The following is a 16,285-nucleotide window of genomic DNA, read 5'->3' as shown; positions in this document are numbered from 1 at the left end:
AGACCACTGCTCCATGCCGACTGAAATGCTTAGTTGTGGGGGGACACAATGGTAACCTGTGTAACTCGCTCAGGTCCACTGTCACGGCTTTCCCTCCCTTTTCAAAAATGCAGGTTTGACTGTCTCACCCTGTATGTGAAGGAATGACAATCGACCAAGAAACCATTATCTTTAAGGGAATCATCAAACTATCTTTATAGATCTAAATCAAGAATCACCTAATTACTCTGGTGAACAAGGATTTTTTTTGCCTTGAGTTTTTGCATTTCTAAAAACTGTCTCTAAAAAAATAAAACATTTATTAAATTTGTATAATTTGTTTATCAAAATCTAGAATTAAGGAGAAATAGATAATAATTTTTTAAACTTAGCTATAATATGCATATATTAAACTTAATATTTATATATGTGTATACTTTCATATACATGTATTGATGTTGAGCTGAATCTGTTGATCTTCCTTGTTACAACTTTGAAGGGATCATATTTTATGCATTGCCAAGTTGTCAAAGAGGAATAATATAAAAAAAGATACAGGCAGAAGTGATGTAAAAAAAAGGGGGGGGGTATAAACCACTTTATATCATGATTTATAATAGTTTTACTCTGTAAATTGAATAGAAATATTTTTTCAATGTTTTTTACTGTTTAATGATATTTTATTGTTCATAGTGCATTTATTATTTTATTTATTCTTTTATTGGTGTCATTCTTTAGAGGCTTAGAATAAATATTTAGAACTACAAGGCATAATACGATCTGCATAGTAACTCCTCTTCCTGGTATCATGTTTCCAATTATTCCATCACCAAGAATAGTATAAGCTGTCCAGTAGCGAGAGAATTAAAATTGAAAAAGTATAACTTCTAAATTATTTTGTATTGTATCTATATATTATTTTGTATTGATATTGTAAGTTGCTGAACTTTTAAAATATGTTATTTTTTAAATTTTAAGAGTATGAGTTCATAAATTACATTCAATCATAAATTACTTGATTATTATGTTTAAACATTTTTGGAACTTATTTGTTCGGAGAGAATGGGGCTAAAAAAAAACCTATATTGTGACCTTTTGTGCAGTTTTCGGGAAACGATTTACATCAGCCTCGGGTTGTGGTGATGAGTATGGTTACGAGAAAAAGTAACTTTGAATAGTCGTATGGGGTGAATAGTTTTGTCTTAATTTTGCCATAGGTCGGCCAATTCACACCATCATTCCTCTATTGCACCCTCATTCGAAGTGTATTGTCACCATAGCAGCAGGCAACCCTTTGTCTAGAGCAGTGTTTCTCAAAGTGTGGTACCCATACCCCCAGGGGTACAGGAACAGTTTAGCAGGGGTACACGCTCTTATGCGAAAGATCTTGCAACAAACAAAAATTTCAAAATGTTTAATTTAAAAACAACACTAGCCATGAAAATTTACGATTGTGTATTTTTCTATTGGCTCTTTTTTGCAGAGTTGACACTTAATAATTAGTGGTGTTAACAGCCAGTTGTGACTTTAAACTTTTGTGCAATTGTTTTACTGTTAAAAATACATTCACTTCTTTATTAGTGGTACACAGTGTTACGAAAAATATAGAAAAGGTACATAAAAGTCATAAGTTTGTGAAACACTGGTCTAGAGAAGTTCTCCTCTAAGCCGCATAGTACCTATATTGGATACCTATTTACTACAATTACATTATTGGTATCAGTAATAGTATATAGATTTTTAATGCCCTCCCCCTTAAACAAATAAGTATCCTATTTTTTCCTATAAAATTTTTTTAAATATATGCAGAGTACGAACAAATAATATTGTACATTCATTGTAATGTACAATTATAGTACTAATATTAAAATGCTCTTATGAAGAGTTTGCAAGAACTCATCTATGCATTTTTTCCTCCTTTAGATTTATGGTTTTAGAGAAACCATATAGGTTCAGTACTAAGTAGACAGCTTGTGTGTTGGCCACTCTCTCTGAAAACAGGGAAAGCTTGGAATTCTTCATGGATGAAAAACCTGAAATTGAATCAACTGAGAATTCTTTGAAAATTATGATTTATAAAATGATCACAAAATTGCAACTTCAGTGTGTTTCGATCCATTATTTGTCATTACATCTTTTAAGTAACTAATATTTTAATAAATAATTCTAATTAATAATTTTGTTAATAACATTTTATATTAAATAAGCATTTTAAACTGAATTCTTTTGAGAAATTAAGGTAATGAACGTTTTTGAAATCAATTTATATCATATGTACTTTAAATAAGAGAAAATAATAATTTTGATTTAGTTGAGCAGAAATTATCAAGTTTTTTTGTTTATATAATATTTTGGTAATATATTTTAATTTTTTTTTTTAAATATCAAATTTAAGTTTAAGAAATTTTACTTCTCTAAAAATTGTCTGTTACACTATTTTTCGATTAAAATTGCACTTACATAAACCTGCTAAATTTATGGAAATTTTCCCTGGAAAATAAGGTTTTATCTAGAGAGTGGCCACTTGAGCTGATAATAGCATAGCATTCTTGTAGGATTTATCATGATTTCAGTTTTGCATGACAACATAAAAAACAAGCATAAAATGCTGTATGTTTTCAAAGTTAATTACCAAAAAAATACAAAAGTTTTTTAATTACCAAATGATATGAAGTGTCATATTTTGAAAGTGTTACTAGTTGTGTAAATTTTTTTTTTTTTTAATTTTAGTAAACATAAATCAGGGATATAAAGTTTTGTAATCTAGTTCTGTTTAATTATTATTTTTAACTGTTATGTTTAAACTGTTATGTTTAAATTATTATTTTTACATCAGTTTTAATATATTCAATATATCAATTTTAAATAAATTAAGAAAAATCAACAATTGGAAAGAAAAATTAATTTCTCAAAAGATTAAAATTATTCTAGTTCTTCAATATTTAATAAATAAAAAAATATAGTAAAACTTAATTTTTTAATTACATAAGAAATTTTTAAAATGTAATCAAATCACATGTTAAACAAGGGGTATCTGCACACCTGGAAAATCATGAATTTCAGTATTGAACAAAATTAGTCATGGAAAGTCATAGATTTAGTTGCCCAAAATTCTAATTTTTCAAAAAGGAATTTACCACCCCCCTCCCAATTTCATGGTGCACCGAATATCTGAATTTGTAACAAAATGCTAACTCAGTCATATTTTGTTAAAATATAAAATGTTTTCATGTTCTTTAAAAATTATGGTGTTCTTTCAAAAAATGAATTTTTTTTAATTTTTAGCATTTCTAGAGCCAAAAACATCATTTCTAAGCATGATTTTTCAAACTTGTGAATTCAGAATTTTTGTTATTTTTTTAATTTATCAATATAAAATTCTAGCTGAAGCAAGCCAGTCATTGGCGAATTTTTTTATTCCGAAATGAGAACAGAAAAATGAGGAGTATTTCTTTCCTCCGATACACAGAAAAGTATCTTTAGAATATAATTCAGCCGAAAAAAGAGAAAAAATTTGCCAAAGCTTATGTCCTGTGTACAGTTTAAGCTAACATAGTATGTGATAAAACCCATTCAAAAGTCATTCTGACAAAATTAACGGAAAATTATGATTTTTAAAATTGTTAGTTTATTTTGTGCTAGATTTTCTACTCAACTTTTTATAGCAAAAAGTTTAATTAGAATTTCTGTACTTAAACTTTTTTTTCCTTTTATGTGCTTTGCTTTTATACCTATTTTTTTAAATTTTTTTTTATAGTCAATAATTATTTGGTCTGCTCTGAAGAAAGCATTTGAAAAATTAATGATGGATTATAAGTCTTTTTGTGTAAGTTATTGAAACTTTTCAATGCATTATTTTCTAATTTGTTTATTGTCTACCTTATATTTTTTTCGTTTTTGTCTATTCGTCTTATTAATGGGCATCAGAAAATAAAATAATGAATAAGATTTTATTATTGTTTTAAAAAAATGGAAAACTGGGAAAAGTGCAACCAAGTGGCAAAAATTTCTATCTAATTTGTGTAATTTTTTATTGTTTTCAAGCAGGGTTGATTGGTTTAAAACAATTATTTTTCTTAAGAAAAAAAAACTTGTTTTTGAAATTACTTAAGTTTCTATCCTTTGCGTAAATACTTTTAGTTTAATTATATCCGATTGAAAAATCGTAGATTTTTCCTTAAAAATCTTTTTAATATTAAATTTAATTGCTAATGTGAGTTTTTATTATTTTAAATGAATGTATGTATTTATTAAATGCTTATTTATTCTTCTTCTGCAGCAATATAATCATAATAAGAGAAGAGTCAAATCATAATGTTTATAAAAATTCTTGAATAATACAGACCATCATCATTTCCGTGTTCAGATAATTTTGATAATTATTCAAAAAATGCAATTATAGAACAGAGATCAAGAGTTTCTTTTGTTTTTTAATCTTATTAATTATGCTTTTGGTTGTAGCAATTTGGGAGAAAGGACATGATCATTTTACATGTACATATGTAAAATGATACACATGTTGTAAATTGAATACTGTTAAGTGACATCAACTAATCTTAAAGTATGCAATTTTTCACATATACTAGCAAACAAAGAACTCATTCTTTTACACATAACTAATATAGCATTTTACCATTAAATTAAACCACTAAATTTTTATTTGCAAGTTAAATTGAAATGTAAAATAATGTATAATCATATTCAAATTCTTCAGTTATTCTTTTTTATAGTGTTAACAATTAGATTTAAGGAAGGAGAGTGGATAATTTTTATTGTTTGTTGATTGCAACAGTTAAAAATTGAAGAAAATTCATGATTTTACTTTATAATAGCTTAAATACCTTTTATTTTGAATGCAAATTATTACTTAATCTTTTATTTTTAAGTAAGCCAAGAAAAAAAAATCCAGTTTAAACCAAATTTTTTTTTATTATTTATAAATTTTTTTTTTTTTTTGGAAAAAAGAAAGAACTCTTTTTTAATTCTTATCAATTTGTGAGAAAATGTTGTGCTTAGTTAATTAGGTTTTGAGTTGACTGAAATCTTGGATCTGAATGACTGACATTTTTGAATTTTCACTTTATACCAATCAATAACTTAAGCTATCTGTTTAAGCTAATAAGTATATGTATTCCACTGCATTTGAAGTATGTTATATTTTTCTAAAAACATAATAGAGAGGGCTCTTTTTCCATTAAAACCAAATAATTTTTAGAATTGGTGAATAAGATACCAGGCTGCTAATCTCTATTACCACTTCCGCAAATCTGACTTATAAAATATATATGTATAAATACCACGCTTGATCCAATGATAAGATTTCAAAGAGTAAACTTCTAAGTATGATGGTTGAAACTTAAATTGTGGCTACTTTACATTTATAATTGATATAAAAGATATACGTATTACCAAGTTTTGCTGTTTAATGTTTCTTTTTTGAATGGCCAGAGTTACAAAAAGACTTACACCACAAGAGGGGAGGAACAAATTAGAACATAAAGAGAAAAAAAACATAACAAGCATGATGAGAAAAAGTCTATGAACCCAATACCTTCGGCACCAGTAACGATCACACAAAGAGGTGTCCTTTAGAGCCGAGCAACTGCAAAGGTGGTCTACATCCATCTCTTCCTAAAGGCTGTTATTTAATGTTAACAGCAACATTGTGACATATGTGTTACCAAAGTGAAAATTATTGGATATCATTAGTAATGTCTATTTAGTTGAAACCTAGAATGGTGCAGTTTACAGCTTGAAGAATCTGAAGCAAATGCCATGAAAGGACTTCTTAACCGAATTAATCAAATCAAAGTCGCAAGGATTTTTTGTCTAGAAAACATTGTGGATGATGCAACATTTACCAGCTCCATTGATCAAATAGTTTGCACTAGAGCATTGTCCTGCCAAACGTTGGATATGTTTTACTAAAAATGTTGTTGCTTCTCTTTCAAAGCTGGTTGCTGGTTGTGATCCTAAAGAAAACTACAGTAATGAATAGTTGACATGGGGATTGCCTTTACCATTGGAATAATACCATTACAGTTTTGCACAAAAATTAGCGTAACTTTCTAATACTTCAGTTCCGAAAGTTATAATGACGCTGTTCCTTTGATTGGTACTTCACTTGAGACTTCTGGTCAGTGTGCATGTTTGTGGTTTTGGAAGGGGGTGTCAATTGGCTCTGAAATAAGATAAGTATATAATTAATTCATAGTATAGGCGGTATTATTTGGTTACATTGAATTCTGTTGCTACGGCAGTGTTGCCACTATTAAAGTTTCAACCGTCATATGCAATTAATTAGTTCTGCCATTAAATTAAGCTATAAAATTATGGATGGTGTTGCAGCAGGAAACGCTGCAAGCTCTTGACTGCCTATACTTCCGGGTTCTTGCTGTGTTTTGAAGTTATTTGGCTCACAACATAATCATTGGCGTTTATAGACTCTCTTGAGTAGTATTTCTTGTATATGCATATTTGTTACCTGATTCATTTGTGTTTAAAATAAGATTTATTATAAGAATTGCCATTCCAAGATGTAAGAATTGCGATTTGAAAAAGAAGAATGGTTATAAAATATTTCTTACCTTGTTAACAATATATCAACTTCGAAATTTAAACCTATATGATAATATGTAAAATGAACTTAGTCTCACTGCTCGAACAGTATGCTAACACTGACGCATAATGATGCAGGGCTTGCACCAAGACCAAACAGTAATAATTTCTAGTTGAATTTTTTTAAAACCTTTTATGATGCATTTTTTTCTGCAAAATATATTTTTTTACTAATTAATCACTATACGCATTGGCAAAAAGGTTGTCGAATTTTTTTTTTGGAAAAGCAACTGTATTATGCTTTCATCTTGGACATCTTTAACTGTTAATCCTGAACTGCTCGGCATACAACTTCACAGACATATTTGAATGCTACTCAGACTCATTCTGTGTAAATTCTTTTGATGACTGAATAGACATTGAACAGTCAATCGAGCTCAATATTAACATTTTCCGATTGGTACAACAATGGTGTTTGAAGGAGATTGTAGGCTTCATCATACACCTGTTTCAGATTCACAAGTTCCTACATGAAATATGATTTGAAAGCTAGGCTTCTTTTTTTTTTTACAATTTTACATGAATAATGAATGAATCATTTATACTGCGTGGAAGACAGTCTATGGTATTGTGAAAATCATTGGGTATGTTGACAGTGGATCTTTTAATCCCTAACTGGTGATCAACACCCAGTTCTTGTATTTGCGGATGTGCCAACTCTTCCGCAACTCTTCCCGCCCTCCGGAATTGATTCGAAAAACTCCCGAATTTTACATTAATCGACACCCAAACTCAGAATTGCCTTTTTGTCCGCTAGTACGGAAGTTTTGTTTTTCTTTCCGCATGAATTTCATTCCCCCTTACATTATTTCATACCCTTTTATCGAACTACTATCTGCCAGAAGCGTAACTCCACATGCTTCATTCCCGCCATCTTTAACACTCCTATTTGACCCGCCCCCTTATACTAAGATTCGTAGGAATCTTCCTCTCCTTTCGTGTGTAGTTGAATGCGAAGACGTCACATGACGATGTCGAATACAGTAGGGTACGGGACGTCAGTACAGGAGTGTGGAAACTCTTTCGATAGTTGGAATTGATATTGTATCTTGCTGATTTTCTAATTTTGAGTGCATATTTTTCAACGGTTGGCAACAATTGGATCGTTCTTTTTTTTTTTTTTTTTTTTCAACCATTGGCAACAAACTGTTGTAAACTAATTTGTTTACTAAAGCAACGTGATTTCCGTTATTCGTTTTGTCTTCGCATATTTAAAAAATTTTTTTTTTTTTTAAGGGTGTCGAAACGGAAATATGCAACCAATTTTAACAAATCCTAACTAATGACTTTAGCAAGATTTGATTTTTGTGAAATGTAAAGAAAAATTAGCTAATGGATTGAATCTGTGTTTAAATAATTTCCATTTAATATTCTTCCACAATTTGTGCTCTATTAGTGTGTAAAAGTCGCATACCACACACCTTTTTTACCCCTCCTGAAATCTTATTAGGGAAACTCCTGGCTGTTAATTTTTCTAGGTTGGCACGTCTGTATTTTTCAGGAAAGGGGTTTGAAGAGCAACCGTTCGCTCTTCGGTAGGGTTCAATTCTCTCAACCACTTTGTTACTTTTGTGAAGGACGGACTTCATGCATGCTTGCGTTTGCGAACGGAATCTTTTCGTTTCCATTCCATAACTCTCTCAAAAGAGCTACTCACAAATATTTTTAACACGTTTGAATCTACTCATTTGTTTTTTAATATCTTTTTATTTAAAAATTTTTTTTTGTCCTTTTCCGCATTTGGAGCAGATGGTTGCTCAATCCATGGCAAAGATTATGATGGTCTCTTCTAAATGATTTCTGCAATGCAAATTCTGTATAAAAAAATTTCTGCCTCCCAAAATTGATCGTAGTTAGAGGAGGTAGCAATACAGAGGTGGTCTTTCCAGCCGTTTTCACTGTAGTTTTACATAATTTTATTGAATATAATCTTTAAAGAATAACAAAACTAAGAATACTGTAAAACACTGTGCTTAAGTCAAAGGGTTTTCATTGTTATTATTTTTTTATAGTATTGTATTATTTAAGGTTGTAAACCTTAAAGCTAAATAGGGTGTCTTAACTTAATAATCAGGATTAACTAGAGAAATCGGGGAGGGGGGGTATTTTTTCTGGTTAAAAAATTAAGACTGCATTGTTAGGGGAAAATGTATTGTTTTTTATTTAGGCTGTTTTTACTTTTGTTTTTATCTGGACTGTATATTTTGCTTTAGTGTTTAATTTATTATTTTGTTTAATCAATTCATTTTGTCTTGTAACAGAAAGGACAATACTTCTTGTTTTTGTGTAATTAGGGTGGGTTGAAGCTATTTTAAAAATATTAGTACATATGCACTGTTTTAAGTTTTTGAAAGCTTAGATATAAATCCAACATTGATTTTTAAATAATTAAAAAGTTATTACATTTTATTTGAAGAAAGACCATTTATCTTTACTTCTATTATATTTTTATAATTTTTATTGTTTATTTTGTGCTATGATTGACAACTAATTACATTAATAGCTGATGTTATTGTTAAAATAATTAGTAAAATCTTATTTTCTTTCAGGTTTCTTCATGACTTAGTCGAAATAAAACCATCCAGCTGATGATGATTTATTTATAGAACTGTATTCTAATCTAATAATTTTCTACTTGATTAAAAATGCTAACCATTGGTTTAATGGAACTCCTCAAGTCATGGGGAGAGAAAGAACGTAAGGAGTTCAAAGATTACTGCAAAAATGCAGTTGACAAATTGGAAGGATCCAGTCTTACAGCTGGAACTGAGCAAAGTGACATAAATTTTCTGTTGTATGGCATTTGTAGGGAATGTGTTTTTAGTGACTTAACACCAGAAACTGTTGTTGCAGCATTAAGCGAAGTAGAACCTCTTCATCCAGAAATGACATCGCTTATTGCTGACATATTAACAGTCTTAGACACAGAATCTTTGTGTAACGAATCTCATACAGTCAGAGAGCGTTTTTTCAGTCTGTTGAGACTTTGTAATAATCTTATAGTTCCTGAATTCATCTTGAAAGAAAGGTTAGAATTTGATACTTTAGGTGATGCTGATATTATGAAACTTTTAAGAAACATCCAAACTAAATACATTAAGACAAAAACTAGATTGTTTTATAAGCAGCAGAAATTCAATTTATTCCGAGAAGAAATTGAAGGATATGCCAAGCTAATCACAGAATTGGATCCTGGTAACGGAGAAGACACAAATGCGAAGCACTCTTTAGAAGTTATTCAATCACTGATTGGATGCTTCAATCTAGATCCTAATCGTGTTTTGGACGTCATTTTGGAATCCTTTGAATGCAAGTCCTGTCATTCAGAATTTTTTATCCGTCTTTTGAAATCATACTTTTGTAATTCTGAAACAATAAGTCAAGTTATTGGTTTTAAGTTTGGATTCTATCAGCAAGGTGATTCTAAAGAAACTCCTTCATCATTGTATCAAGTTACTGCTTTTCTTTTGAAGTCCAAAGTCATTGAACTGAACCAATTATATGCTTTGCTCAGGCCTGATGATAGCAAAATTGTTGAGGAACATAAGCAAGAATTAACTAATGCTCTTGCTTACATCAAGCAGTTAAATAGTATATCCACTAGTGCCAACAATGATTCCAATAAAGATAGCTCTGAAAATGATTCAGTTAAAGTGGACTCAGAAGACAATCAGAAATTAGGACTCTGTGCTGCTTTATTAGATGTTGGTGACTGGGAACATGCTAAGCAATTGATTGGATGCTTTCCTGATCATTATGCTACATCCCATTTGTTTATTACTAAAAAACTTTGCAATCTAATTCATGTCCTTATTGATGATTTTTATAAGTCAGTAAATATCTTCCCCAAGATAACTGAACCAAAAAGTTGGGAACTTGATTCTAGGGTCAAAGTGAACTCTGTTAAAAGTTTTGCTGAGCTTTTTACAAATGTCTTTGAAATGATACTTGCTCTTGGTCCTTATTTGCATCATGACCCTGTATTGATGGCAAAAATCATCCGCCTTTCGAGATATTGGTTATGCACCAAATCTCGTGAACCACTAAATGGCGTATCTGCAATTTCAGCAATAATAGATCAGTCTCTTTTACCTTCACTGTCCTTATTAGAGTGTAACTGTTGCATGGCAGAAGAGATGTGGAGTTTGCTTAAGCTTTTCTCATATCAAAACAGGTATTCTTTTTACTATAATTGGAAGATAAATGCTAATGTAACCCATCCTATGTTGATAAAAGTCAAAGCTGATGTTTTGAAGAAAGTAAAGTATATCATGAAGAGGCTGAGTAAAGAAACTGTAAAACCCACCGGCAGGCAGATTGGAAAACTAAGTCATTCAAATCCTGGGTATATATTTGATTATATTTTGTCTCAAATTCAAGCTTGGGATAATTTAATAATGCCAGTTATTGATTCATTGAAGTATTTAACTTCTTTGTCTTATGATGTTCTGGCTTGTTGTGTCATTGAAGCTCTAGGAAACTCAGAAAAAGATAGAATGAAGCATGATGGCACCAGCATATCAATCTGGTTGCAAAGTTTAGCTAATTTTGGAGGAGCTGTATTCAAAAAATATCCCGTTGACATTTCAGGACTTTTGCAGCATGTTGCTAACCAGCTTATTGCTGGTAAAAGTCTTGACTTGCTGATTCTCAAAGAAATAGTTCAGAAAATGGCTGGCATTGAGGCGAGCGAGGAGATGACCCTTGAGCAATTGGAAGCAATGACTGGTGGTGAACTTTTAAGATCTGAAGGTGGATATTTCAATCAATTGAGGAATGTTAAAAAGTCCTCTCAACGCCTGAAGGAAGCTCTTCTAGACCAGGATTTGGCCATTCCTCTTTGTCTTTTGATGGCCCAACAAAGGAACTGTATTTTATTTCATGAGCAAGAAAACAGCCATATAAAGCTAGTTGGTAAACTCTATGACCAATGCCAAGACACCTTAGTTCAGTATGGTAGTTTCTTAGCTAGCAATCTAAATATGGAAGATTATGCCAGTCGCTTGCCTCCTGTCTCTGCGTTGCTAAGTGAATATAACATAAATGCTGATGTAGCATTTTTCCTTTCAAGGCCCTCTCTAAATCATGCTATAAATTCTAAGCTTGATGAGCAAAAGAAGCTAGATAAGAGCTTGAAAAACTCCAGTACCTCACAGAGTGTGAAAAAATATCTTGAAATAGTAGATTCTATCATAAGCCCCATTGTGAAATCTGTCAGGTCTAATCAAACACTCAAAAAAACATGGGAAGATTTGAATCCTGAATTTTATGTCACTTTTTGGTCTCTCAGTATGTACGACTTAGTTGTCCCCACTGAAAGCTACGAGCGAGAGATAAATAAACTAAAAGCTGTCCTGCAGAGTGAAGATAATAAGGAAGCTGGTAAGAAGAAAAAGGAGAGAGAAAGATGTGATGCGCTTATTTGTAAATTAGTTGAGGAAGAGAAAATGCAAAGTGAGCATTGTGCTAGAGTCATAGCACGATTAAATAATGAAAAGGATGAATGGTTCTCTTCAAAAGCTGCTAAAAATGAAACAATCACTCAATTTTTGCAGTTGTGCTTGTTTCCTCGCTGCATATTCACACCTGTAGATGCCTTGTATTGTGCAAAATTTGTACACCTTATACATTGTTTAAAGACACCCAATTTTTCTACTCTACTTTGTTATGACAGAGTCTTCTGTGATATTACTAATACCATTGCTTCTTGCACTGAAAATGAAGCTAATCGTTATGGTCTTCTGTTGTGCTCCATGCTAGAGACTGTTATGCGATGGCATGGCAGCAAAGCCACTTTTGAAAAAGAATGTGCTAATTTTCCTGGTTTCATGACGAAATTCAAAGTACAACAACCACTACCGCAACAACCAGCAGTAGCACAGCCTGATCCTCCTGTTGATAGTATAGGTTATGAAAACTACCGTCACATATGCCATAAGTGGCATTTTAAAATAACCCGGGCTCTATTAATATGTCTGGATTCTGGAGATTACATTCAGATTCGTAATAGCCTTTTAGTTCTGAGGAAAATTGCTCCTCACTTTCCAGTTATCACTAGCTTGAGCCTTGCACTCGAACGAAGAATGGAGAAAATAAAAGCTGAAGAAAAAGATAAGAGGCCAGATTTGTTTGTCCTTGCTACTGGTTACTCTGGTGTTTTGAAGGCAAAGAAACCAACTCTAATTCCTGGGAGTGAGTTTCATCAAAAAGAACCAACTAAAGACCCACGACCTGCCAATTCTAATGCTCAGCCGAATAAAGAATTACCTGTTAAGGTAGAAAAAAAAGATGGAGAAACTTTAAATGAACCATCCAAAGAAAGAGTTATAAAAAATGATGCTAAAGCTGACTCTACCAAGACAAAGGGAAATTCTTTCGAAAAATCGAGTTCATCTCAGTCTACGGGAAAGCGGTCATCCTCTTCCAGATTAGAAGGCGAGCTTAATGGCATTGATGCCCCCCGTATTAAAACTGTTCGAGTGAAAGAAGAAAAAACAAGCAGTGATAATTCTAGCCCGTTGAGAAGAGAAGAAAAAATCATAACCATAACAAAGACTGACCTAAACAGTATCAAAGACGAAAAACGAGATCGCCGAGAAGACAGGCACGAAAAACAGCCTAGTGCTAGATCTAGTGAGCGAGAAAATTCAGAGTCCACACGGGACTCTCACTATCGTGTCCTATTAGATGTCGATGGTGAAAGAGAGCATAAGCGCCGTCGTGCCGATGGTACCTCGTCCAGAAGCCCTCGAGATGGGTCAGAGAGAGAATCTCGCAGTTCTGATAAAATATCTGACGAAAGAAATGGTGGTCGTGATAAAGTTCTTGTGGAAGTCAAGCCTCATAAAGATTCTGAATCACCTTTAGAGAAATCTAAGGTTAAAGAAAAGAAGCAAAGTCGCAAGAGAGAACATTCAGACGAAGGCAATCTGGAACCGAGAAGAAGGCGAGCAAAAGCTGACAAGGAAGATGAGGATTCTGCGAAGCGTTCTAGTGAAAATGAAAGAGATTTGAGATCTCGGCGTGAAGAAAAGTCTCCTTTAGTGTATGCAAACAACGTTGAAAGACGTGAAGAAAAGAAGCACCATCGTTCTAATTCAGCATCTAGTGTTAAAAAAAGATCCTAAAGCATATATGGTCTATGCAAATCACATGTCTTTAATGTTTGCTACTAAATTTTTGCATTTAAATGAAAAAAATTTTTAAACACTTGGAAGAATGTTTATGTCTGGTATTGCACAAATTTTCACACAGGGACAAAGTAAATTTAGTGTGATTTGAATGGAGTTTTCAACATGCACTATTTTTTGGAAGAAAAAAAAATTGTAAATAATTTAGTAATGTGTGTCCTGTTTTGGGGGTATGTGTAGAAACTGTCATTATCAAACGTATTTCATATCTGCTAAGTTGTCTTTTTTTCCTTAAACCATGCATCAAGTGAATGAAAAATATTGTCATCTAAGATTTGTAATTAGGGTTTTTCCTCCCCTTTTTATTTTATGCTATTTGCCATATGTTTGTACTGCTCTATGGAGTATTATTATTATTTATCTCTAATATTTTAAAGACTCATATAATAATATATGTTTAAATTGTACATATGTTTTAATGTGATAGTGTTCTAAAAGTTCTTATGATCACCTGGCTGATCAGTGTATGTATTAAACTATTATATTTCATGTGACACACATTTAAGTTCACTGATCTTAATTTGAATATTAAATAATCTTTATGGTTAATTGAAATTATGTTTAGAGCTTTTGCTTACTATATTCTGTTCTTCAAACAGTATTGAATTACAATAAACATCTAGTTGCATTCTAAAGTTTAAAAAAAAAAATTTTACTATTTTCTTATACTAATATTTGAAAGTTCTGAGATTTAAGTAAAGAAACTTTTATCTCAATTTTTTCCCCTATTTATTACTTTTTAACTCTGCATGAATTTCTTTCCTAGTTTATGATAAAAATAAGTCATTTTTTAAGTTTTAATCATTTAAAGGATTTAATCTGATTATGTTTTTTGCCCAAAAATGTTGGCAATAATCAAGATTCAAGTAGTTGTAAAACATATTGATAATTTAGTTTTATTTATGCAACTGTTTTTCATATTTTGTTCATTTCACTTGCAAAGGGCTTCTACTATGTCAGCTTTTTAAGTTCCTTACAACCTAAAAATTTGGCAATTAGGTTTAATCAAACACATTTTAATGAATGAAATGGAGCAACCTATTCATAAATATTAAATAAATCGGGAAATTTAGTTCATATAATTCTTCATAGTTTAGCATTTAGAAAGTTTAATCAATTTGATATAATTTAATTTAAAATAAGGGGACGAATGAAACTCCTCGCCAAAATATAGGATAGCTAAAATTTGTATCATTGATTAAGACGAATTTGACACATTTATGTGGTTATAATAACAATCTTTTGTTTAAAGTTTGGCAAACACTTTAAGCAAAAACTCTATTTTAAAGTTTAACACATATTTTAAAATGTGTGTAATATCATTACAAGGCAAATTTTTACAGCTAGTAACTTTAATTAAAAGAGTAAACATTTTCTATTTGCTGCCTATAAAACTATTAGTATGTAGTGAAAAATAATGATAATTTTAATCAATGATAATTTTGTTTTTCACATAGTGTGAAAATGCCAAAGCATAGTTTTTACTTTATTTTGCTTTAAGATTTAATTTCTGTTCTACAGAAAAAACTTTTTAAAAAAATAAGTGCTAGTGTTTAATGTAGTACAATAATCTAGAACCTATTTCTTTTAATTTGTTTAGCCTGCAGAATGCAAAATCATTTAGAATTTTAATGCGTTTTATAATATGTAGTAATAAATACCCTTTTCATGACAGTTTGTGTGCGCTTGTGTAGGATATATAATTTGAGAGTATTTTGTAAAACACAATAATAATTTGTTAACAGTAACAAATTTATTGACTGTATGTTTCTTGTAAGCAAATGATAATGAAGGGGATTTAGTTGTTTTAAAAATTGTATTATATAGTAAGTCCATTTCTTTAAAATTTAGAAGATTAGTTTCGTTTTTCTATGATGCCTGATATGATATTATGGTTAAAGAGTTGGGTTTTTTTTTCCTCTTTGTTTATATAAAGAAGAACTCATAAGAACTGAATAATGTTGTTTACAAAGCATTCATTAGTATTCATTGATGATGTGTACAATATGTCATGTATTTTGAAATATTCTTCATCGTGTTTCATTGTCCATCTTCCTATCATGTTTCATGTTCATTAAAACTTGTTGGAACTACAATTTCGTTGACTTATTTTTTCCTCACTTATATTTTTTTATTTTATTTAGGCTGTTCAAAATAATAATAGTTAAATAATTTATTTTGTTCTTTAGAATTTTGGCATTTGCTATCCAAAATTTTGGGCTGTAAAATAGGGATGAAAGAAGTTACCTATGCCATGTGCATGCCTCCCAAATTCATTTAATTTATTTACATAAAATTAATTTCATTTTAATTATGCTGCTATTGAATATCCTCTGACATAAATGTTGAGTCCACAGTTCTGATTCCTATGAAAATAGCTTGGATTTGGAGGGAAATAATAAACTTAAAATACTTTTGAGCCAGTGTTGTGCAAAGAGGGAGGGGGGGGTGACAGCCCAAGAGTCAAAATGAGCATCTGATGAACAACTAATTACAAA

General features: G+C 31.0%; 1 protein-coding gene across 2 annotated transcripts in view; it reads left to right on the top strand.

Moving 5' to 3' along the window:
* Nucleotides 1-15,883, top strand: part of tho2 (THO complex subunit 2-like protein) — a 28,707-nt gene extending 12,824 nt beyond the window's left edge. The window contains exons 2-5 of one of the 2 annotated variants that reach the window (XM_043043285.3): nucleotides 718-857; nucleotides 1,903-2,120; nucleotides 3,737-3,805; nucleotides 9,147-15,883. In XM_043043285.3, coding sequence (XP_042899219.2) covers nucleotides 9,243-13,724 — 4,482 coding nt within the window. In that variant the 5' untranslated portion in view covers nucleotides 718-857; nucleotides 1,903-2,120; nucleotides 3,737-3,805; nucleotides 9,147-9,242 and the 3' untranslated portion in view covers nucleotides 13,725-15,883. The remainder of the gene's footprint in view (nucleotides 1-717; nucleotides 858-1,902; nucleotides 2,121-3,736; nucleotides 3,806-9,146) is intronic. The other variant, XM_016049166.4, reaches the window with a different exon arrangement.
* Nucleotides 15,884-16,285: the final 402 nt, after the last annotated feature.

The sequence above is a fragment of the Parasteatoda tepidariorum genome, chromosome 9 (assembly GCF_982258835.1).
Source record: "Parasteatoda tepidariorum strain Cologne lab strain chromosome 9, Ptep-v5.0, whole genome shotgun sequence".
Taxonomy (NCBI): domain Eukaryota; kingdom Metazoa; phylum Arthropoda; class Arachnida; order Araneae; family Theridiidae; genus Parasteatoda; species Parasteatoda tepidariorum.
The sequence above is the reverse complement of the archived record's forward strand: the minus strand, read 5'-3'. Positions and strand labels throughout refer to the sequence as shown.